The sequence below is a fragment of the Eptatretus burgeri genome, chromosome 2 (genome assembly GCF_056783735.1).
Source record: "Eptatretus burgeri isolate ZD-2024b chromosome 2, Ebu_testis_v1, whole genome shotgun sequence".
Classification (NCBI taxonomy): Eukaryota; Metazoa; Chordata; class Myxini; order Myxiniformes; family Myxinidae; genus Eptatretus; species Eptatretus burgeri.
Genome location: NC_140962.1, coordinates 44,715,419 through 44,739,764, shown reverse-complemented (window position 1 = coordinate 44,739,764; position 24,346 = coordinate 44,715,419). Strand labels below are relative to the sequence as shown.

Sequence of the window (24,346 nt, the reverse complement as noted above, 5' to 3'; positions counted from 1 at the left end):
CGTGAAGGCGAGTGTAAATTGGCGAATGAGTAAATCGATGGTTGGAATCGGCAAACGTGAATCAAAGTGTGGTACTGCCATGGAGCAAAATCATGAAACAACATATGGGTGAAGGTTGATATGGAGTGGGTTTGAGTCAGAGGTGCCAGGCGTCAGAACTATGCCAAGCATCAGGGTGCATGTGTTGTGGGAGTGACATTTAAGTGTCTGTGCGATACTTTAAGATTATCCTGACAAGCGAACTTTAACCTCAACCAGTTTTAGCTTAACTTGGCAAACATCGTCGATGTCTCCAAAATGGTTTTCAGTTTGGAAATTCATTTCTTTAATTTTCATCAAAATCTTAACTATTTTTTTTTCTTGCCTGCCTTACACTTGTTTCTTTCTCATCACCTCATCTCATCTCTCCAATTTGGGCCAAGTGGCCCATAAGGCTGCCTTGTTTCTTTCTCCACTCTATCAAAGCCCTTAAAGCTACCCCATTTTTACCTCCTAAAAACCACGTGGCATCAAATTAATTTTATTGCGAGCATATAAGACCCATCGCTTTGCTGATGGGAGTATCAATATTTGCTGCTATGGCTAATCTATGGGGCAAGAGCAAAAAAGGATTCCTGGGAGATCCTGCCCTTCGTGCGGGGATAATCAGCGTAACAATTTGGCGTTTGCAGATTCGCCACATGTGCCATGTACCCACACACAAACCTTCCTTCCTTCCTCTTTTTGCATCAACACCCTTTGCACGAGTTCTCTGAATCCACCATCGTTGGATTCATTGAAATCCATTAATCTTCTCAAGTTATAACACGACAAACAAACAAACAGACACGTCTCCTTTTATAATGTAGACTTCTACTTAATATGCACGTGGGAGAAATTTTTGAGGTTACGTGAATCCTCCCCTCCGTGAAGCACCATATCGCATCAGTCCGCCACCCCTCATGTATGGAGAATACAGTGCAGAGGGGAAGAGGGAAATTTTGCCATTCTTTGTTTACGTGATAAATAGATGGGAAAGTGTTTTGACTTACAAATTTTAAGAGAAAACAAATAAGAATTAACTTTCACCTTTTAAAAAATGTGCGAATAAATTATTGAAATATCAGCTGCATTTTTGGTCATATCCTTTTCTCATCTGTGTTGCAAGTCAAGCAACCTGCTAGCTCGGTGATGTTTTAAAAGGTGGTGCATAATCGGAAATGCTGTTTGATGGGGCGATATATCACTGTTATTTGAATAAAATGGAAATGTTGAGAAAGAAAGTATTGAATATAGCAAGTGTTCTCTGAATCTAATCGATATGAGAAACGGGATTGAATGAGACTCACTATTATTACAAGTGAAGAAGAAGATGAAGGACAAAGAGTTTTTGTTGGAATGTAAATGAGTATGGTTTAGAATCGTGGAGATCAAGAATCAACGTTGTGGATAAAATATCTTCGGCAGGAGAGGGATAAGCGGTTGTGTATACTTCCTGAGTTGTTTCAATGAAATCCGTTAGTCCATTCTCAAGTTTTATAACACGACAAACAAACAAACAGACATGACTCCTTTTATGATATGTATTTTTTCCCATATTTCTTGCTCACCTTTAAAAGGACACAACATTTAGAGTTGAACAAGGCAAACTTAATGGCACTCTCAATGGAGTTCCTTTAAAACCCAAGATTTTCTCTTTGATTCGAACTTTGCTGCTCAATTTTGGGCAGTACTATATTGAAACAACAGCCAACAAAATACATGTGACTTTATGTGATGGCAATGCATATTGTCTCATATAATTAAACGACACAAGGAATAGCAAGCTCCTATGCACGACAACTCCATATGGCCATCAAGGCAGCAGATCGCTGCTGGTCTTATCTCTCTGTTAATTCCCTGTTTTTCTGAGAGAATCACAGTTTTTCCCTTGCTGAGTAATATGCCAAGATTAAGTGGTTTGTCATGTCTGATCTCATGCTAAAAATGTCATTATTCTCCAGCAGCTCATCCAATCCTACATCCAACACCATGGCACTTAGTCCCGATTCTTTCATTCCTTCACACTTTATACCTCTGAGTAGTGGTCCTGAGTGTGAAGAACTGCAGTGCAACATTGGTAATTAGAAGGGGTGCATATGTTGTGAGCCTTCAGCTGAAGTGAAGAGCTAATTTATGAAAGGAGGATATGTAGCTGATACTTGCATTACACTCAGCATGTGAACTTGCTGTTTGTACACTTTAACATTAAAGTGGTGTTTGTCAGCATTTCAGATAACAAGGACAAAGAGGATGGAGCACGAGCTCCATACTGGCCAAGAGTAAAATTTTGATATCACATGTAAAGTAAAATAAATAATAAATAAAATCCCATGTAAAGTAAAATAAATAATAAATAAAAAAAGCCTGGTGTTGGCGCAGTGGTTAGGGCAGCGGCTTGGGATCCCAGTGTCCTGAGTTCAAGCCCCGTTGGCTGCTGAATTAACACCAGGGGGTTGACTCAGCCTGTCATCCTTCCGAGGTCGGCGAAATGAGTGCCAGTGTACTGGTCCCGGTGTATGCCCCGGTTAGAATAGGTGTACCATATCCATGTGTGTCGTAAGAGACGACCAGGGTTGGCGTCAGGAAAAAATGGCTGTAAAAACGGTCATTTATTTATATATATATATATATATATATATATATATATATATATATATATATATATATATATGTAAAGTACATTAGATGCTTCTACAAGAACCTTTGTCAGTATTATTGAAATGCATGAGCCCACTACGTTTTACTGATTAATAGAATTAATAAGCAGTGTTTAACCTTGATTTTGTTTGTTTCGGAGTGTTGAGAGCAGTTGAACTATGCGGTATCCGATTTCGTCTTATGAAGCTTTGGAAGAACTTCCACCGAAAGATTGGACGATGGGGAGAACCCAGATTTGGGTGATTGGGCATTCAACACGTGATCATGACACTATCCCACCCCCTTTTCCTGAGGAGATAAGATGAGCATGTTAAAGAAAGAAAAAAATAAAAAACCCACTGAAGAGAAGGTTGGACAAGTCAAATCCCGGCAAGGCAAAGACTTAACGTCGCCATTGCATGGTGCCTGCCTGGGGGAACGACCTTGACCACACTCGCAAATTGCTGCTCTGCAGATACATCGTGAACTTGCCGTGGTCGCACAATGCACAACGAAGGCCTTGAAGGTCCATACGGCGAGACATCTGCAACGTGTGTTCAACGGTGTTAGTGGGGCTCGTGCAGCCATTGCGGCTGCCTCCAACATTCATCGCTAGCTTGGTGAATCAAACCTGATTGCACGAACTGCTGCTACGAGGCTCCAAACTCTGCTGGGGCTGGGATCTCTGGGTCACATCTCGAGTCCTTTTCGTCTTCTGCAGCCCAGTGTCATCTGCAACCCAGTGTCATCTGCAACCCAGTGTCATCTGCAACCCAGTATTGGTCCCAAGCTCTTACCTGCCAAGATCTACCTTCTCTGCAGCTCAAGGAGCACCTAGACTGTTTCCCGTTGGGTGCTGCTCTATCTACACCCTCATCTTCTGGCCTCGGGTAGCACGTCCTTTCGATTTGTGACACCTGTTGATGAACAGGCCATGCATTAAATGGAAACACACTCAATAACCTGGCTGGGACTCCATTGAAATGGTTGTCATCCAGCAATCTTCTCCTATGAGCACTCGATGCCATTATTGATTGAACTTGTGTGAGGGATATCTTTTCTCCTCTCGGAACGGGGTATGGTGATCATGTGTGATATAATTATTCAAATTTTTCCTGATAGGAAAAAAGGGGGGATGAGGAAGAAAAATAATTCTGTTCATGTATTCTCAATATTATAATTGTTGCTGGTACTTTATAAATTTAATTTTTGTACTATCGTCAAATTGGCTGTCATTAATGTTTCCCTTTTCCCGGGAGTCTTTTGACCCTCATGTTGATAAAAGGAATATCTTACTTTGAAAAAGGTCTTGCTCACTGAATAGAAACAGGGTGATCTGGTTGATAACATTGCAACTTTTGCCATGATTGTGTTATTCTCTCCCTCCCACTCAAAGTGGCCACATATTGCAGTTTTGAGTTATTTTGCCTCATGATTGAAATGCCTCATGAATTGCCAAATGTCTCACCCTTCCATTCTTTGGAATGTCAAATTGTGTATAAGACGAATTGCTTCAGGCTTCTGTTTCAGTGAAGTCCATTCAAATGTTTCAGTGGATCATTGAATGTTCTTCCTCCGTATATACAAAATTAAAGATTCTCCTTTGATATGCTTATCCATCCATTGTGGAAATTGAGTTATTTTCCACCACAGTCAGCATTTCAGATAACAAGGACAGAGTATGGATCCAAAAGCTTTAAAGCAGTTAGCATCCATGCACTAATGTGCTGTTTTCATGACACTGGAAAAGTTATATTGCACAAGTCATCCCATCCAGCAAATGAATCATCAGCCCATAAGCTAAAACTATCACAAATATTTGTGATTAACATTCATTCTACACATTTATTTTACTTTGACTCACGAAACTATACCACTGCAAATGTAAACCGAAGCAATGCTATCTCAAGTGTAGTTAAAAGTAGTTATTTATTTATACTGCACATGCAGTTAAATACAGCTGCTCAGTTATCGTGTACCTCTGGCTAACATGCATATAAAGGAAGCTGAACATTTGATTTCTTGTTGTACAAATTGTGTCATTTCTAAGGATTAAGAGTTTGTTCAAACCAATGATGCCAGCAGTTGACCATTCTAACAAGTAGCTTCATCTGAATGTATTTTAAATTATTTGGCTGAGATGCTCACAAACATTTCTGTGCCTTTGCTATCCCTGAATAGCGAGGCACAATCAGATGGTAATGAGCAGGTTTAGGAAGAGGCTTTAAAGGACATTGACAAATAAAAGCAGTTTTCCAGCAACCAATGAAGTCCGTTTTTAATCTCACCACACAGCATCACCCACTGTCATCCTCCGATAAGACCCTGTGTTAAACAAGCTACATACTGGGGTCATTCTCACATAATTGACAGATTGATGTCGCATGTCTTTAAGTGGCCTCATTTCATGAAATTTCAGGCATTTTTGGCGACGTTATGGACCATATTATATCTTTGCCCTGGGTAGAGTTCAAATAATCCTGTCGTTTGAGATCATAAAATTACAATAAATAGGAAAAAATGAGTTTGTTCTTTCAGTCTGATGCAATTTTTGCAGTCACAATACCCACAGTACCATGTTCATGTCCCAAAAAAGCGTCAAATTCTCCGAATTTTACGAGAATTCATGTCTGGTTCCTTCTTAATTCAATATCTTCTGTATTAGAGTCTAAATACCGCCGAAAACTGTACAAGTTTTGCAATACAGTGGATTTTGTGCCCGTCACTCAATTTTGTCATTACCGTAACGAAAACGCCCTACCGGTGAATGTTTGAACTGTGAGCCAATTAAGCGATCACGTCACATGATCGTGACGTGGCATTCGGTTCTTGTCCCGCCATTTTAGAATTTTTTTCAAGTTTGGTCATGCAGTTTGGGTGCAAAAACTCTTCAAAAGTTGGCAAGGTGAGTCCGTATGCTTATTCAACGTCATTACCGTACATGCCCAATTGACCATACATATGAATTTCAACAGATATTATGTGCACTAATGTAGAGAATGCTTTTAAATGCTAAACGTTTTGACAATTCACGGTGTGTCTGCTTCCCGGTCTGGCCACTACGAGGTGTTGTATGTTGATTTCGTCATTACCGTAACACCATAACCGTAACGTTTTAGTTTCGTTAGGGTAATGATGATTTGTGTTACGGTAATGATTTTTTCACTTTATGTCCACGATCTCTCATCAAACATGGTGATATTGATTTCCTATTGATGACAACTTTTTCTTATGTTTCTCAATAAACATGATGGAGATAGAATATTCTTGGCATTTTTGACGTCTCTTGAAAACATCATTGTCGGATATACAAGCCCTTTCATTTCCATTACGGTAATGACTTGTCAGCCATAAAGCACCAAAATCGCGGTGAAAAATCGGCTAAACGAGAGGTAATTCAACGGTACTTTCATCAAATACACCTGAAACTATGTCCCATTTGGCACATTCGGACCTGAAAATTTTAATCTTGTTCAAAGAATTTTCTAATGTTACCACCTCCTGATTCTGTCAGTTATGTGAGAATGACCCACTATATGTATTGTGAGGTTTGTGCTCCCAATATTAAATTATTGAGTTTTTTACAGCGCGGCCACATCGCGCTGTTACAGTATATAATTGGCTATTCTGTCCTGTGTCTTCTGTCACACTTATTGTTGGGTGTGATGTGGCCGGAGATTGCCGGGTGGATTGTGGGTGGAGATTGCCGGGTGGATTGTGGGCGGGGTTAATGCGGAAGAGCGACGTTTTTTGTGCTGAATCCTTTTCTGTGTGACGCCGGAAGTTGATTTTCTGAGCAGGAAGTGATAATCTTCCTGTTCCATTAGTTGTTGATGCGCAGCGTTGTTACTCTCGTTCTTCATTGTTTTTCACCAGAAGTGTTTTTAAAACGTCTTGTGGAGGTGATTTTTTCCTCTTTTTTGGTGACAGAAGTGGTTATTACAGCGTGGCGACATCGCGCTGTTAGATAATTGGCTATTCTGTCCTGTGTCTTCTGTCACGTCTTCTATCACACTTATGGCCACGTACGTCCCTTTGATCTGAGGGCTATAAATAGAAATTTGTCCTACGTCACAACTCTTCCCATCATGCATGCTAATTCACCATGTCTACATTAAAATTTTGTAACTGCAAAATTGTTTCATCATTCTTAACCTAGACTTTTACTGCCCCCAGCCGCGCGATATCGAAGTATTCGCTTCTTGTTTTCCTCCACATTTTGTAAAATCAAGGGAGGCCTGAAGTGCCCCTCCTTTTTTTGAACAGTTTTTCTGTATCAAGGGAAATACGAAGCGCCCTTCCTTTATATGGAATGGTTTTTCTGTATGCAACTTTAACACAGGGACTGAAAATTCGTTTCTCGGATTCTATTGGAGGAAATCGACTGCAATTTTCATCAGTAAATTATTTGTATGTCGAGGTAATATGTTGCAAATTTCAGCAATGTCCGTTTTCGCATGCTTGAGTTTTTAACAAAAACCCTCAAAATCAACATTGGTCAGTCTGTCCGTCCACCTGAAATGTGTTGGCGCTCATATCTCAAAGGCCATACATTTAAACGAGCTGAAACTTGGAATATAAATCGGCCAATACGTCTAATTAATGGCTTTCAAAACAAGTTGCACCTAAGTGGTACAATTTTTGCTTTTTTTTTTTAATAGTTTTTGCTCATATGGGCGAACCCCCGAAAATTGGACACAGAGAAATTTTGACTGGTTGTAAAATAGTCAAACGCGAGGGCTTATAAATTGTGAACTGTTGGATGAAAGTTCGTGAAATTTTGAATATGATTCGGGACATTTGTTGAGACTTCGAAGTTACCTGCAGCCACATAATTAGGGACGTAGCAAAAATTAGGGACACAATAAAAGTGGACTTTTGAAAAAATATCTGGTTTTTCAGGTGCTCTAATTCTATAAGAAAACTGGCTGAAACGTGGAAGATCGTATGTCGTACAGATAAATCGTTCCATTCTTGGGAAAAATGCAGAAATTTTGCTGTACTGAGTTAAATGGATAGCCCATATTTATGTGCAACTAAAATGGCTGCCAGTCTACCAGTCAGCCATCTTTGATCAGATCACAAAATAAAGTGAGGTGCATGTGTATGCCATGATGTACTGTGCTTTCGCGTAGTTTGAATAAAAACGGACCATGCATGTCTGAGAAATGGTTGGGGACATATTTAAGTAACAAAATGGCCGCCAGTTGGCCATGTTGGACCTGATCTCGAAAAAAAATGACGGGCATATGTAAGCTATCATTCATTATCTGTGTGTCAAGTTTGAACAACATCGCTAAATGCATGTCCAATAAATGGTTGAGGACGTGTTCAACATTGAGTTTTTTACAACTAAAATGGACGCCAGTTGACCATCTTGGATCTGATTTCGAAATAAAATGATGTCCATATGTAAGCAATCATTCATTATGTGTCTGCCAAGTTTGAACAATATTGATAAATGCATGTCCGAGAAATGGTTGAGGGCGTGTTCGATACATTTTTTTTTCTCCAACTAAAATGGTCACTAGTCTACCAGTCGGCCATCTTTGATCAGATTGGAAAATAAAGTGAGGTGCCCGTGTATGCCATGATGTACTGTGTTTGTGACAAGTTTGAACAAAATCAGACCATGTATGTCTGAGAAATGGTTGGGGATACATTTAAGTAATAAAATGGCCGCCAGTCAGCCATATTGGATCTGATCTCAAAAGAAAAAACGACATTCTTATGCAAAGTGTCATTCATTATCTGTCTGAAAAGTTTGAGCAAGCTTCTTAAATGTATGTTAGAGAAATGGTTGAGGACTTTTTCCACACCGAGTTTTTTTTGTTACAACTAAAATGGCTGCCAGTCGGCCATCTTTGACGGAATCGCAAAACAAAATGATGTGCATACGTACACCATTATGTGTTGTCTCTGCACAAAGTACGAATAAAATCGGTCTACACATGTCCGAGATATGGTTGCAGACGCACACACACAAAAATCAAGACCAAATCCAGAAGCCCCCGTTTCAGACTAGGTCCAACCGGGGCTAATAAGGTACATTCAGAAAATCTCATGTGCATGCTGTACTCCCCTTGTGTTCTGAGGAGGAACCAGGTAATGCTCTAGAAATTTTCATATATAGTGGCGCTCTCTATATATAGGTTAAAACCCATCACGACGTAAAGTTTTTTGTGTACCTTGAAAATGGAAATGTATAAGATAATGTGCATGTGTGTGATTAATTTGTTTTAAAAAATGGTGCCCCTTTATATGAACTTTTCTAGAGCATTACTTTGTTCCTTCTAAGAACACAAGGGGTGTGCCTTATTTTCTAAGAACAGCATGTAGACGAGATTTTTTGAATGTGCCTTATTTTCTATTGTCTGGCATTTTCCACAAGCCATGGAATGTCCCTTTTCTATTGTTTGGCATTTTATACAAGCTATGCAATGCCCCTTCTTTTCTACAGTTTGCCACATGGCACATATACTACAGGGTGAGTCAGAAGTAGCGCCCGATTTCTGTCAGTTGATTGTTTGTTTGCCATTTGCATTACAGTGAATAAGAAGGTAGAAATAAATGAATGACATGTTTATCTAACCATTTATTTAAGAAAAAATAATTACGGAACTGTACCAAGCTTTTACTTGCAATTTACAAAGTGCCCTCCCTCGTGATCGATGCACAATCGCAGCCGAGCAGGCACAGAGCGGCACACACGTCTGCAGAGTTCGATATCAATTTCCTCAAACTTTGCAGTTATTTGAGCTTTCAATTCCTGAATGGTACGAGGCTTTTCACGATAAACAAGGTCTTTCATGAGCCCCCAAAGAAATTAATCTGGAGGTGTAAGGTCTGGGGAGCGTGCCAGCCACTCGATCGGACCGCGGCGGCCGATCCACTTTCTGGGAAAGTTTTCATCAAGCCACTGACAAACATAACGTCCATAATGAGGTGGAGCGCCATCATGCTGGAAAGAACAGTCCTGATTTTGTACCCTGGGCCAAAAGAAGGCTTGCAGCATATCCAGGTGAATTTCTGCAGTGACAGATCCCTCAAAGAAAAAGGGTCCAATTATCCCTAATGGAGATATGACTGCCCAAACTGTCACTCCAGGTAAATTTACCTCCTTCTCAACTGTCACTCTTGGGTTATTTGCAGCCCAGTAGACACAATTGTGTCTGTTAATTGTGCCATTAAGCTTAAAATGTGCCTCATCTGACCACCAGATGTTGTCTGGCACTGTGTCCTCTTCGTGAAGTTGAGCTAAGAACTCTTCGCAAAATGGAAGACAGTGGTCGTCATCTCCATCATGAAGGGCATGCAGTAAGCGTGGAATGTAAGGTTTCCATTTTTTCTGGTGAAGGATACGGATAACACTTGATTGGCTCACTTCCAACTCTGCAGATAAACGGCGAGTTGACTTTTGCGGACTTTATTCCAGTCTTCTGATGGCTTCTTCAGCCTTAGCTACATCCTTTGCCGTTTTCGGACGACCGGACTTCTTTGCAGTGGCTACCGACCCTGTTGCTTCAAATTTCTCGACAATCGTATGTTTCTTCCCTGAGGTGGGTTAATATCAAATTCCTGTGCGAAACGGCGTGCCACCATTGTTGGTTGTTCATTACATTTGTAGTAATGTTTCACGGCCACAATGCATTGATTCATTGAAAGGTAATTCATTTTTCAATTTGATGCAAATTCAGTAACTTTCCAAACTCGCAGCAATAACCTACAAAACAAAATCAAAAATAAATAAATTACGAAAATTAATAATCTGCAAGGCAATTATTAACAACATGACTTCCCAGAAAGAATCTGACAGCCAAAAAAACAGAAATTGGGCGCTACTTTTGACTCATCCTATATATATATATATAAAGGGGCCTTTTCTATTCCCCTGCATTTTCCCCAAGAATAACATACAAAAGATGTCAGTGAATTATATCATTGCCTCAAACACAGGAAGAATGGGAATGGGGGTGTTTATCTGTAAATGAGATGAAAGCACAAGTTAAATGATAACTATATTATAAAGCAGGAGTGTCTGTCTGTCCATCTGTCCCCAAGCTACTCCATCAGTTTTGGGGCTCGCCATGTCAAACCTTCGGTGGAACGTTTTGGGGTCCCAGCAGATGTTTAAAGGTGGGTGGGAGGTTTCATAAATACCTTAATACAATAATGATTTTGACTTTCAATATGTACGAAGCTGTTGCCGATCTAGATGTAAGCACAATCATGGGTTCAGCAAAAACATTCGCTGATTTGATAATATCTCAATACAATTGTATGCCTGGTGTTGGTTTAATGGTTAGGGTGGTGGCCTTGGGATCCTCGGATCCTGAGTTCAAATCCCACTCGGTGTTGAATTAATACCAGGTGGGGTTGACTCTCCCTGTCATCCTTCTGAGGTCAGCAAAAATAGTGCCAGCTTGCTGGTATCCTGTGTCGGAGTGGCGACCCGTCCAGGATTGTGCCCAATAGCCAAGGAGACTGCTTTGGCAGCACCAACGCTCTGCACAGAGTATGGTCCCAATGGATGGATGGATGGATAAAATTATGATTTTGAGTTTCCACCCGAACGACCCTGCTTTTATCCACTCTGCAGTGGGTGGGAGGTTTCATAAATTTCTCAGTGCAATTATGATTTTAATTTTAGATCCGTATGAAGTGTTTTGTATCCACCCTTTCTCGCCGGCAGATTGGTCTGTATTGGGTGTCATGTGAGAACGGTGTCTATATTTGTTTACCTCACGAGTGTTTGTATTTTGTTATATTCATGGCATGGTATTAATTTGTGATTGGAATTATGCTGTTTGGAATTAAGATACAGAGAGATTGGGTTTAAAGCAGAATGAGGAAAATATGTGAGGGTTTTCAGCCGTGACATTTGCGGATTCTGCATTTGCAGTTTCGCCATTGACATCCACCTTACTTCTGTTGGGGTTAGCTGTCGTAAGTTTTTTGCCGAAGTCATTCACAAACTATAATGGGCACTCAGTAGAGCGCATACCTTCGCCAACGCTACATTTTGCCCCCCCCCCCCCGACAGAAACTGTTGATTGTGAGGGTATTTAATCCCATACCACATCTGCCATCTCATATGTGTTATGATGGCTTTAAAACATTAAATTTCCTGTCATATCGTATATCACAAGATTGGGCATTGAATTCACAACATTTTGGCATTGGTTGCATGCAAATTATATAAAAATCGACCGCACTATGGCAAAATGACGATTTTGACCTTTTCATGACCTCGACCTTGACCTTTGTACTCTTAATTTTGTAATTGGTATTAGAGTGTGGGGAACAGAACAGTCAACATTTTGGTGTTGGTTTCATGCAAATCGGATAAGAATTGACCGTGTTATGACTAAAACCGCACATTTTGCAATGTCGTGACCCCCCATGACCTTTGAGTCCCAACCGCTAATCAGGGTTATTACGTCATTGTGTCATGTCACATATCACAAGATGGGGCATTGAATTCTGAACATTTTGGCATTAGTTGCATGCAAATTGGATACAAATTGACCACGCTATGGAAAAAGACGATTTTGACCTTTTCATGACCTTGACCTTTGACCCGATCACTCCCAAAATCTAATCAAATGGTCCTCGGATAATAACCAATCATCCCACCAAATTTTCTGCGATTCAGTTCAATACTTTTGGAGTTATGTGAATAACAAACAAACAAACAAACACACATATTCACAAATAAATAAATAAATACACAGCAATCAAAACATAACCTTTGCAACAAAGTTTGCGAAGGTCACAAGCTGTCCATGCCTGACATTCGACTGAAGGTGGCATAGGAATTATCGGTGCAATTTTTTTTTGAGATGTAGGACCCCTCCCATGCATAGTACGGATACCTTGCTCGTAAATGATAGAAGGGGTAAAATTATTTGTGTTGGTTAAAAAAAAAAAAAACTGACCTTGTTCTTCTCTGAATATAAATTACAAGGTAAATGCATTTATCTTCAAAATAATTTCACCAGAGGAGCAAAACAAACCATTGCAAAGCTTTCAAGGGCAAAGTTACCTCTGAGCTTGGTCCCCAAGTGATCCCAAGAACAAGACTGCTGCATACACCGTTGGCTCAGCAGTGAGTGCATTGGCCAGAGCCTCAGGCGGAACACCATAGCGGGCAAGATTGGCATCACTGAGAAGGAGTACAAGACGTTCGTCCCAGTGCTCAGACTCGTGTGCCAAGGCAGACATAGCATGGTGTAGTGCTGGCAGGGTACTGTCCCCACTTGAGCAAAACTGAGAATGTGCATACATGGTCTGCATAAAGGAAGGGAAAGGGTAGCGAGAATTGGGCAAAGATGGTAGATAATGAAGGATAAAATATAGGGAATGGCAAAGTAAACAAATAATGGAAAGTATAACTTTTTTCAGTCCAAACATCATGTTGTTGGAGAGAGAGAGGGCTGTTCAAATTAAATGAACTTGCTGAAGAGAATCCAACTTGAACAAATCGCTCTCCAGCTTCTTCTAAGAAAATGAAGCTCAGAACCTATCTTTTCAGAATGTGGTACAAACACTTAATAAAACATCCATGCCAATCCCTCTCATGTCTGTACCCTACATATTCTACACTCTTCATCCATTTAAGGGAATATTGGGGAAAACTATAGTGCTAAATAATACATTGGTGAATTGAAAGCCAAGAAATAAACATACAAAGAGCAATAAAATAAAATCTGCATACATACTGGAGGAAACAACTTTAAAATAGAGATAATTTATTTTTTTTATAAAAGCAGCAGAAGGTGAAGAAAGGATTCATTGAGAAAGATGAAATAACAATCTGAATTTCCCAACTTTTGTGAATATATTTGGAACTGTATTTAAAAAAAATCTATACTATTAGAGGTGTGTGTCTGTCTGTCTGTCTGTCTGTCTGTCTGTCTGTCTGTCGACATTTTTCTCAGAAATGGCCAAACTTCTTCGTCAAACTTTCAGAGGTTCATCAAACTCCAGACATATTAAAATGTCTGCCTGTCGTGCCTCAGTCTATGCAGCAATATGAAAGGTTATAATAAATGATCCTTGACCCCATTCCTTAGTGTGTGTCGGAATGTTTTAGGTCTTCACCAAAAAGTTAAAAAAACAAAAAAAACATTTGATTTCTTCAAAATGCCATGATAACAACAGATCAGATTCAAAACAGGATTAGAATAGCACAGGGCAACGCCGGGTACCTCTATATATAATAATAAATATTAGTGTGTGTCCGTCCGTCCATCTCCTCCATAACGCCCAAACCATAAGACTTAGCGGCCCTGAACTTTGTATGCATTCCAACAGAACTCCAAGGTAGTGCATGGATGAAAATTCAGTGTTTGGGTTAATTTAAACACCCCTTTTGAAGATAATTCAGGGGGTGCTCATCACGAAAAACTAAAATAAGCCTTATGAGAAGATGGTGGCATGCCATCTTGATCAGCAATCTGTCAGCTTGCAGGGGTCCTAATTCACCATTCTTTTGGCCTACTCTACTATACCTTGACTGAACAGGCTGCAACGATTTCTTAACAATAAAGTGTATTTTTTTTTTAACTTTCCTCACTCGTATCATCGAATGCTTGATCATCATACTGACAAAATCACTGGATACATTGCAATGCTTATAAACACCCGGAGACACCAGTGGACGTGGCTATATTTCATTTCTACACATGCCATAACCTCGAGAATCTCTTAAACTAAGCCGAATTACAAAAGTTAAGCTCCATAATTGAACTTAGCAGTAGGTCCGACTGCTAAAAAAAAAAGAAAAAAAAGCGTTCATTTGTCAAATTCGGACATAGTTTGACATTTTGGCGTCTCCTGGAGGTGTTTAATATGACTGATCGGCGATCACTAATCACTTGCGAAGCCAGCCGTTCCATATCAACCGTTTCGTTGCAGTGCTTCCTTGAGTGGTTAAGCCACTTGGTGAACACTCTACAATAGTCACACTGTAATTGAATACTGTATAATCGATCGACTTGAACAATAGGGGCCCACTCAACTGCATTGGCCCTGCGTTTTTCTGTGGTGTATCGGGTGGTGGCTGGTTCACTGAAAATGTGCAATTTTATTTTACACCATGTTTCCCCTTTTTGCACGCTGTTTCATTATACGACCCGTCACTTCAGCATAGATAAATACATGTAAGAAATTAAACGTTTTGTTTTTAAAAGTTTCTTCAACTGTCTAGTTGGGGTGCTTGGTTATGCCACTTGGCACGCGCTCTTCAAGCTTCGATGGCGATACCGCAGCTCGCTACCGGAGTTAGGAAGGCAGAATAAATTAGACGATTTCAATGAGTAAAAAATGATTTCAGTTGTGACAAAGCAATGAATGGCCACATCACGGCAGGATAGATGAGAGGTATGCACGCTCGCTCTAAGCTGTCTAACCTGAGTTCAAGTCCCGATCCAGCTATAAGCTGTCATTCCGGTGTTTCACAGGCAGGGTGATTCATTAATGCATGCGTCGTTTTCTCAGATGGATGTTAAACTGGACGTCACATCTGACAGAATCCCCCCACCTCTTCTGCACTTTCCCCTCACCTCTCTTCCCTCTCCCTCCCTTCCCAACCCCACTCTTTCCCTCACTCACCCCTCTGTCTCTCACCCCGATCGCACCCTTCTCTCTCTCCCACTTCATATCTATCTCTATCTCTATCTCTATCTCTATCTCTATCTATCTATCTATCTATCTATCTATCTATCTATCTATCTATCTATCTATCTATCTATCTATCTATCTATCTATCTATCTATCTATCTATCTATCTATCTATCTATCTATCTATCTATCTATCTATCTCTCTCTCTCTCTCTCTCTCTCTCTCTCTCTCTCTCTCTCTCTCTCTCTCTCTCTCTCTCTCTCTCTCTCTCTCTCTCTCTCTCTCTCTCTCTCTCTCTCTCTCTCTCTCTCTCTCTCTCTCTCTCTCTCTCTCTCTCTCTCTCTCTCTCTCTCTCTCTCTCTCTCTCTCTCTCTCTCTCTCTCTCTCTCTCTCTCTCTCTCTCTCTCTCTCTCTCTCTCTCTCTCTCTCTCTCTCTCTCTCACCGCTCTCTCCGACCCATCTCCCCCTTTACTCTCCCCTCCTCATCTCTCCCACCCCTCCCCCTGCTTCCCCACCCCTCCCCCTCTGTTAAGGGGACTGTTAAGGTCAGGTCAGGTATGGAAGCATGCGCCAGAGCAGCATGTCGCGACATCCAATTTCCGCTGGTATTCCAGGGGCCTTCATCTGGACATCCCCCAGGCAGATGCCTGGCCCATCCCCATCTCCTTGAGATGCCGATCAACCTCCTGCAACCATGAGGAACGTGGTTGGCCTATTGGCCTCCTCCACTCATGAGACTCCCACGCTGAGAGAATCTGGTGAGCAGGAACAGCGTCAGGAAAACGAGCCACATGTCTATACAGCCGCAGCTGACGCTGACGGACTATGCAGGTAACAAATCTCATTTGTCTCTCTCAGCAACCGCTCGTTGGACACAAAGTCTGACCAGTGATAGCCAAGGATTCTCCGAAGAGACCTGGTACCAAAGGAATTAAGTCTCCATCTCAGATCCCTGGTCAGAGTCCAAGTTTCACATCCATAGAGCAATATTTGAAGCACCAAGGACCTGAAGACTCGGACTTTCGTCCTCCTGCAGAGGTACCGGCAGCGCCACACCCCATTATCCAGTGAATCCATGACTCTCCAGCCCCGACCCAGACATCTGTTGACCTATAACTCACAACCAGCAGCCACATGAATATCACTGCCAAGGAAAGTGAATCTCTCCATGACCTCAACATCCTCACCACAAACAGGCACAGACAGGACAGCAGCATCCAAGATGTCATTGAAAGCCTGGATCTTAGTTTTTACCCAGGAAACCCGTAATCCCAATAGCTCCGACTCCTCATTCAGCACCTCAAGGGCCCCCAAAAAGATATCTAAAGTCTCCGCAAAGATGACTGCATCATCTGCAAAATCAAGGTCAGAGATCTTGAAATTCCCAAATGATGCACCACAGCTCGATCTCTCCGACATCCTCCCCAGAATACAGTCCCTACAAGTGCTGAAAAGTGTGGGGGCCAGAACACACCCCTGATGAACTCCAGTAGCAACTGGAAATAAGTCAAAGATGGTACCACCACATCTCACAGCACTCTCCGTACCAGCGTAGAGTTCAGACATCAGATCGATCAGTTTTGGTGGCACCCCACGAAGACCAATAATCCTCCAGAGGGCATCCCGATTCACTGAATCAAATGCTTTACAGAGATCAACATAGGCTGCAAGCAGCCCATTCCGAAACTCTCGTCTGCGTTCGGTGAGGACCCGAAGAGCAAGGATACGGGCAGCGGAAATGAAACGGAAATAAACCATCATGAATAATGATTTGGCGGAAACGGAATGCGAATTAGCTGAGGGCTCGTGAGTGGGGGGGGGGGGTGGTTTTCACGGTGACTCAACGTTGACTGCGGTATATTTTTCACACAGTGAAGCAATCATAGTCAAAATAGATATAAAGTAAAAACAAATTATTTATATCTACAAAGAATAGGGTTGGTTGACCTGATGAATGTGGCCTTCATTGCACGAAGGTGAGCTAAACTGCGTCCTCTCTCAGGATTTTAAACCAGCCGATAGAATATTCCCCTCCACACTGAGGATTATTCAGTCAATGGTGACCAATTGCAGAGGCACAGGGAATAGTTGTCGTACTGTGTACATTCTTACAAGCCCGAGTTGGTTGTCTCTGTTCGGTTGACTGACCCCGTCTGATCCCCAAAGGGACGTGTTGTTCAGTGCGATCCTTTAATCTCAGAGATGTGCGGCCCACGTACCCAGCATCACACTGGCACTGAAATTCGTAAATAATATTTCTTATATGAGAGGCGGGCAGAACATCTTTTTGGACTGACGGAAGCAACCGGCGGGTGGTGAAAATCACTCCTGGTTGAACAGCATAGTAAGAATAGGACACTGTCTGTTTGATCTGGTTTTCAAACCGTTGAAACACTTTGCCTTTCTAAGGTAGACGTAGGTATACAGGACATTTACCAGGTCCGATTGGAGGATTCTTTGGTGGATTCAGGAATTTGCATATTGAGATATATATCTATGTCTATATCTATTGATGACCTGTTCAGGATACCCATAATCAAGGAGAATAGTCTTGATGGTCTCAATTTCAGCATGGAGTTTATCTGTTGAGCAGATCTTTCTTGCTCTATTGACCAAGATGCCAATCAATCCAATCTTGTATCTAAAGGAACTGTAAGAGTCCCACCGACTGTACTGTCCGGTAAAAGTAGACTTGCGGAAGACTGGTTTTATAAGCGTCGGACGATTTCTAAACTAAGACGTCCAAGAAGAGAAGTATGCTGGAGAGTTCCATCTCTCAGGTGAACTCTAGGGATGGATGGAGAGAGGTCAGGTGTGCCAAGAAGACTTTACATGCTGAATTTGACTCTAAGACAGCAAAGATGTCATCCACGTCCTGATAATAAATGGAAGGGGGTTGAACTCTCGGATGTGGATATGCAAAGGCACGTTTTTCACAGTAACCTACAAAGATGTATGCCAAAACGGGGCCTAGAGGGGATCCCATCGCTACACCATCGATCTGAGTCTACATTGAATCATTGAAACTGAACTCGACAGAACGGGTTGCCATATTCATTAATTTAACAAAGACAGGCTCAGAGATCGGTGGAAGTGTCAAGTCACTATGATACAGAAGTTGCGCGCAGATTTCAATCACTTCTGTCAGTGGGACATTCGTGAATAGACTGGCTATATCATATGAGCACAGTGTGGAATTCTCGTTTTGGTATGTGACGGACCGTCTAGCATCGGCGAAGGTGAAGGAATCCACAATAACATGTTCTGAGACACTGCCCAGTGCTGGCTGCAATAGTTCATATAAACATCTGGTGAGTTCATGCTGTGCAGAACCAGTAATTGAAAGGATCGGCCGTAGAGAAACACTATTTTTACGAGTCTTTGGCAGACCATACTTCCTCGGTCTTTGCGATCCGACAGGTCTAACTGTGTCGTAAACCTCCTTGGAGAGATCTCGTTTGCAAAGTTGCAAAAGTCTTTTTGCCATTTGTTTCTCCAAATGAGATGTGTGGCCACATTCAGTTATATTTCCCAGGTGTTGGAACTTGGACACATCGCACAAAATCACAGCCATTTTCTCAAAGTAGTCACTATTATTTAGAATAACCATGCCGGTGCCTTTATCTGGTCTGCAAATCTGGATTTCAGGATTGTATTTGAGGTCACGTATTGCGACCAGGCAATGACGCTGCATATGGAAATCAGACAAATTGTTTGGAATCCCATAGTAAGCAGAAGCGAGATTGGCTAGTTTGGCCTGAAGTGCTTCATTTTCCTCATTGGATACAGGTACATGCTGGACCAGCTGAGTGCACAGAAGCTCAAACTCCGCAAACACCTCCTCTCGCTTGGTGTTACAATTCGGTATACGGAATGTGAAACCATGAGCCAAGCCAAATTCTTTGGTCACAGATAGTTTATGATCTGAAAAATTGAGCACATGCACATGTACATGATCATCATGAACCCCCCAACTAGCCCTGAGCTCATTCGCATTACATTTCTGCCAGTTCTTGGTGATTATCTCTGCGTATTCATTATTCATGATGTTTCATTTCCACCAACTCATTAATCATGATGCGCTGTGTTTCCACCAATCAGGTAATCTTGTCCTTTCTTCTCTCAACCAATCAACGTTGAGGACATTACATTGTAACTTTATAAATGAGAGTTTGCTACTTCTTCTTCATCTGCTTTCGATTATATCCTGAGGAGTGCAAGTCGCAAAGCTTTGATAATGCCGATTATGTTGAAATGCATATTCATTAAATACGCACGATTGGAATGCACCTTTTGACCCTTGAGATTGCTGAGACCCCTTCGACCTTCAAAGACCCTTTTTAAGGCACTCAAAGACCCTCAAGACCCCAAGGACTGAAAAGACTCCAAGAACCCAGATGACCCAAAAGGCCCTGAGGAGCAAAACATCCAGAAGACCCCAAAGACTTAAAAGACCCAGAGGACCTAAAAGACCCAGAGGACCCAAAAGACCATGAGGACCCAAAAGACTGATGACCAAAAAGACTCGGAAAACCAAAAAGACCCAAAAAGTTCCCGAGGACCCAAAAAGACTGTAAAGACCGAGATAACCCCAAATACCCAGATAACCCTGAAGACTGAAAAGAGTCAGATGACACAAAAGACCTTGAAGACCCCGAGGACCCAAAAGTTCCTGAGGACCCAAAATAAAACGAAGACTCAAAAGACCCAGATGACCTAAAAGACCCCGAGGACCCTAAAGACACAAATGAACAAAAAGACCCCCCCCAAATGACTGAAAAGACCCCAGAAGACCCATTAAGACCCCTTTTACTTTTAAGACCCTTTTTCGATACTTTAGACACCTTTATATCCCTTCACCGTTGAGACCTTTTATACCCTTTCGACCTTTACATTCCTTCAAGTCCCTTTAGACCCCTTAGTCCTTAACAGCATTCAGACATCTTACACTCTTCAGACAGATTAGACAACTTGGACCCCTGACCATTTAGAGCTTTAGACCACTTGGACCTTTTTATATTACAAATAAATACAATATCACCGATATTACAAATAAATTTGTACAAAATAAATGTTTGTATTATGATTGGTGTAAATCATGACAACACAGCAAATCTGAAAAGTAAATCTCTGCAACGACGTGTGGAGAGGCGAACAAAACGATCTGATCTACACGAGTTATGTGTATGTATGTATGTATGTATGAATGTATGTATGTATGTATGTATATATGTATGTATGTATGTATATATATATATATATATATATATATATATATATATATATATATATATATATATATATATGTGGATACATACACATCAGAAAACGAGACTACATGAAAATTAGATACTTCTAATAACATGAAATAAAAGGCAGAAGCATGAAGGTTAAGCTGTTTTTGCACATGAAGGATATTTTTAATTGAAGCAATAAGTGAAACATATGTGATGTGCGCTGTACAGCATGGAAAATTGTTCAGTGAAAGAGACTCTACCCCTTCTCCTGCTCACCCCCAATGCCCTAAAAAAAGTGTGGATTCCATGACGTCGTTCACTTACATTGAGCACGTCAAGTCGCTCCTTGTCATTGCTGGGGATGCGGTTACGAGAGACAAGTTCAATATCGCAGCTATCACCAGAGTGTCCGCAGATATCATACTGTTAAAGTATATGCACAGATAAAAAAGATAAGTATTAAAAGCTTGGAAGAGCTTTTGCTAATGTGCAGATTTTACAGTATACAATGTAAGCCAATGTGTGGCGTTACCACAATACGGTCCCCGTAGCCATGAAATGCTTCCATGAGTAGCAAAGCACTTTGTAAGCAGCGCTCAAGACGCCCGTCCAAACCGTTGAAGCGATACATGCTGCCGGACACATCAGCCACAAGACGTACCCTCTTGGGTTGCTGTGGGGGTGAACCAGGCTGGGGAAATGAAGGATTACGAAAAATAAAAAAACATGTAAAGGACATGTTTCCATTCGACCCAGAAATGATCCTCATTTGAACTAATGACTGAACTTTTCCTTTTCTTACATTAGATCTAAATCTTGGCCAAGATGAAATGCATTTCCTTGTTTTCAAATAAAATCCTATGAATGGCCACTTCATGCAAGTTGAGCAATGCAAATCCAATGAAACCATCTTGTCAGTCAGTAATCTGTAACATCATGTTGTCCAACAGACACCAATGCCAGTGATGAAGTCTGTATGTTGTGCGTTTCTAGCGCAGTTCATTCACAAATAATTGGTTTGAGGATTTATTGGAAATCCAAATGGAGCACAAGGACTTATTCAGATGAATCATTGTCAATGTTTTCTGAGACATCCCATTAATCATCTTGAAAGACATCAGAAAGATGTGGTCAAACCTGAATTACCACCCTATTTTTTGAATGTCATTACATCAGTGGAAATGGTTATTACATCAAGTCATTATTATTGCAATATACATTGAAAGGATTCGTTCTTAACCTGAGATGCAGGGAAAAAGCTCATTGTGCATCGGCATGAGATTCCCTGCATTGTCATTCACACATCCACGCCAGATATTCATGACGACTTCAGCTGTCAACTGTTTTTTCCCCGAATAATTTGTAGTTTTTAAATTCCCAACATCAGCTGTGTTGTTATTTCCGGAAATAAAATTTTAAAATATTTATCGAGATATTCGGCTGTTTCACGATCAGACCACATGACCAGTTACCTGAACTGAACTCACGTAACGGAGACCATTAAATAACAGTAAACCAGAATATCAATTCCTTTTTATCTTTTTGAAAAGCAAGGCTCAAGTGCAAGCAATTCCTTAAATCCTGATAGTGGAGGGCTCACCTCTGGGGGTTTATCCCCACGGCGTCTGAAAACAGCTTTTTCTCCCAAGAGTCCATCAACAAGGCGTCCCTCATCGAGCTCGCCGTCTGTCTGTAGACGAAGCCATTGGCGTTCCTGGCCTCTTGCCTGCAGCACATGGAAGTCAAATGTCAGCAGGAAAAGATCACATTGAAAAGTGCAAGTGAATAGATTACAGGAAAGGGAAAGACTTGAGACAAGAGTACAAAGGAGAAAAACACAACAAGAAAATAACAATAAAACTAGAAGGGCACCTGGTAGAGCACGTACTCCCGCCACGTAATTCCTGATCCAAGAGAACATATCGGGCCCGATACATTTTTTTAATATCATGATATACAGTACTTTCTCGTTTTTGGCCCTATCTCTCAATGGTGAAGAATCACTTTAAAAATTAAATAATTCTCGTATCCAGATCTGGATTTGGATCTTCACCAGAATCGAATCAATTTCTCCTTGCCACACACCGAACCTGTCCACCAAGTTTCATCCGAATCCGTCCACAACTTTTTGAGATACCGTTCTGCCCAATCTCTCAATGGTGAAGAATCACTTAAAAAATTATCAGATCCAGATCCGGATTCGGATCTTCACCAAAATTGTATCAATTCTTGTTTGTCACACTCCCAACATGTCCACCAAGTTTCATCCGGATCCATCAACAACTTTTTGAGATATCCTGCACATAAACAAACAGACAGAAAGGGATGAAAATGTAACCTCCTTCACCTCCAGTGGCGGAGGAAAATAAAAACAAAACGGATAATTTTAGGACACAGATAAAAGAAAGCAGATCTGTCTCGTTTTTATTTTTTTGGCTTACTTAGAATCCTCAAGCATTTTACGTTTAACAACAATATTATTTGCCCTTCCCTCACAGAGTGGGAGATGGGGTAAATTGCTTCCGTGTTTTAATATTTGCCCACTTGCATTTTCAGACACTTTGTAGCTTACCATTTGAACTTTTGTCATCAAAGTTACATTTATTACTAGCAGGGTCACCTGGCGTTGCCCGGGGGGGGGGGGGAATTAAGAAGGTGGGGTCAGAGAGTTGGTGGGCCAGGGGGGAGTAGGAGAGTTGCCGGGGTGGGAGAGGTAGGAGAGTTGGAAGGCCGGGGGGAGGGGAGAACAATTGGAGAACTGTGGGGGTAGAGGGTAAGAGAGTTGGAGGGCTACGCGGGGTAAGAGAGTTGGAGGGCCGAGGGGGTAAGAGAGGTGGAGGGCTGACGGGGTACGAGAGTTGGAGGGCTGAGGGAGTAAGAGAGTTGGAGGGCCGAGGCGGCAAGAGAGTTGGAAGGCCGAGGGGAGAGTGGTAGGATAGCTGGAGGGTTGGGGTGGAGTAAGAGAGTTGGAGGGCCGGGGGGCGGCGGGGAGGAGAGGAGTCAAAGGGCTGGGGGGGAGAGGAGAGGAGTCGGAGGGCTGGGGGGAGATCATGACAATGATCTGGGGGAACTGATCATTGGGACAACTGGGGGAAAAAAAAATCCAGAGGACGAGGGGAGGGTGGTAGGATAGCTGGAGGGCCGGAGAGGGAGGGGTGGTAGGGGAGTTGGAGGGTCGAGGGGGTAAGAGAGTTGGAGGGCTGAGGGAGTAAGAGAGTTGGAGGGCTGAGGGGTAACAGAGTTGGAGGGCCGAGGGGAGGGGTGGTAGGATAGCTGGAGGGCCGGAGGGGAGGGTGGAGGAGAAGTGATTGTTAACACTGGAGAAGCCGAGACAGAAGTGATTGTTAACACTGGAGAAGCCGAGACAGAAGCGATTGTTAACTCTGTACTTGCAGATTGTTAATTCTGTTGATGCTGCTCTGAAAGTGTTTGAAGAAAATGGCAAAGCTTACTGCAAAGTTACTGCAGATGGAATCAATCACGGTTCAGTGAAAATATTTCCAGTAATAATTCAGTATTTCGACTGCAAGAACGGTGGTTTGCAGTCAAAATTAGTCGAGGTCGAGAGCACACCTAATGAAACTGCCAATACGATGGTTCGATAGATAAAGGAAACTCTTGAAAAGAGTGTCGTCTTTTTTCGGAGGGTCCGTCTCTGGTGTCCTTTTTCTTTGGAATGACACTCTCCTGAGTAATGACGTAAGGTGTGTCATAATTATATGGTTCACCAGAGGCCTGGGATTTCATGATGAAAGGAAGGTACTGTGCATTAAGAAAAAAAAACCAGGACATAATCGAGGGACGGGACAAAAAACGGGACAAAAAA

General features: G+C 41.7%; 1 protein-coding gene across 4 annotated transcripts in view; it reads right to left on the bottom strand.

The window, feature by feature from the left end:
* VWA8 (von Willebrand factor A domain containing 8) overlaps positions 1-24,346 on the bottom strand; it is a 321,146-nt gene that overhangs the window by 580 nt on the left and 296,220 nt on the right. For all 4 annotated transcript variants that reach the window (XM_085869177.1, XM_085869176.1, XM_085869179.1 and 1 more), the window contains 4 exons: positions 22,121-22,246; positions 21,053-21,211; positions 20,845-20,943; positions 12,704-12,948 (listed from right to left, as the gene is read on the bottom strand). In XM_085869177.1, coding sequence (XP_085725303.1) covers positions 12,704-12,948; positions 20,845-20,943; positions 21,053-21,211; positions 22,121-22,246 — 629 coding nt within the window. The remainder of the gene's footprint in view (positions 1-12,703; positions 12,949-20,844; positions 20,944-21,052; positions 21,212-22,120; positions 22,247-24,346) is intronic.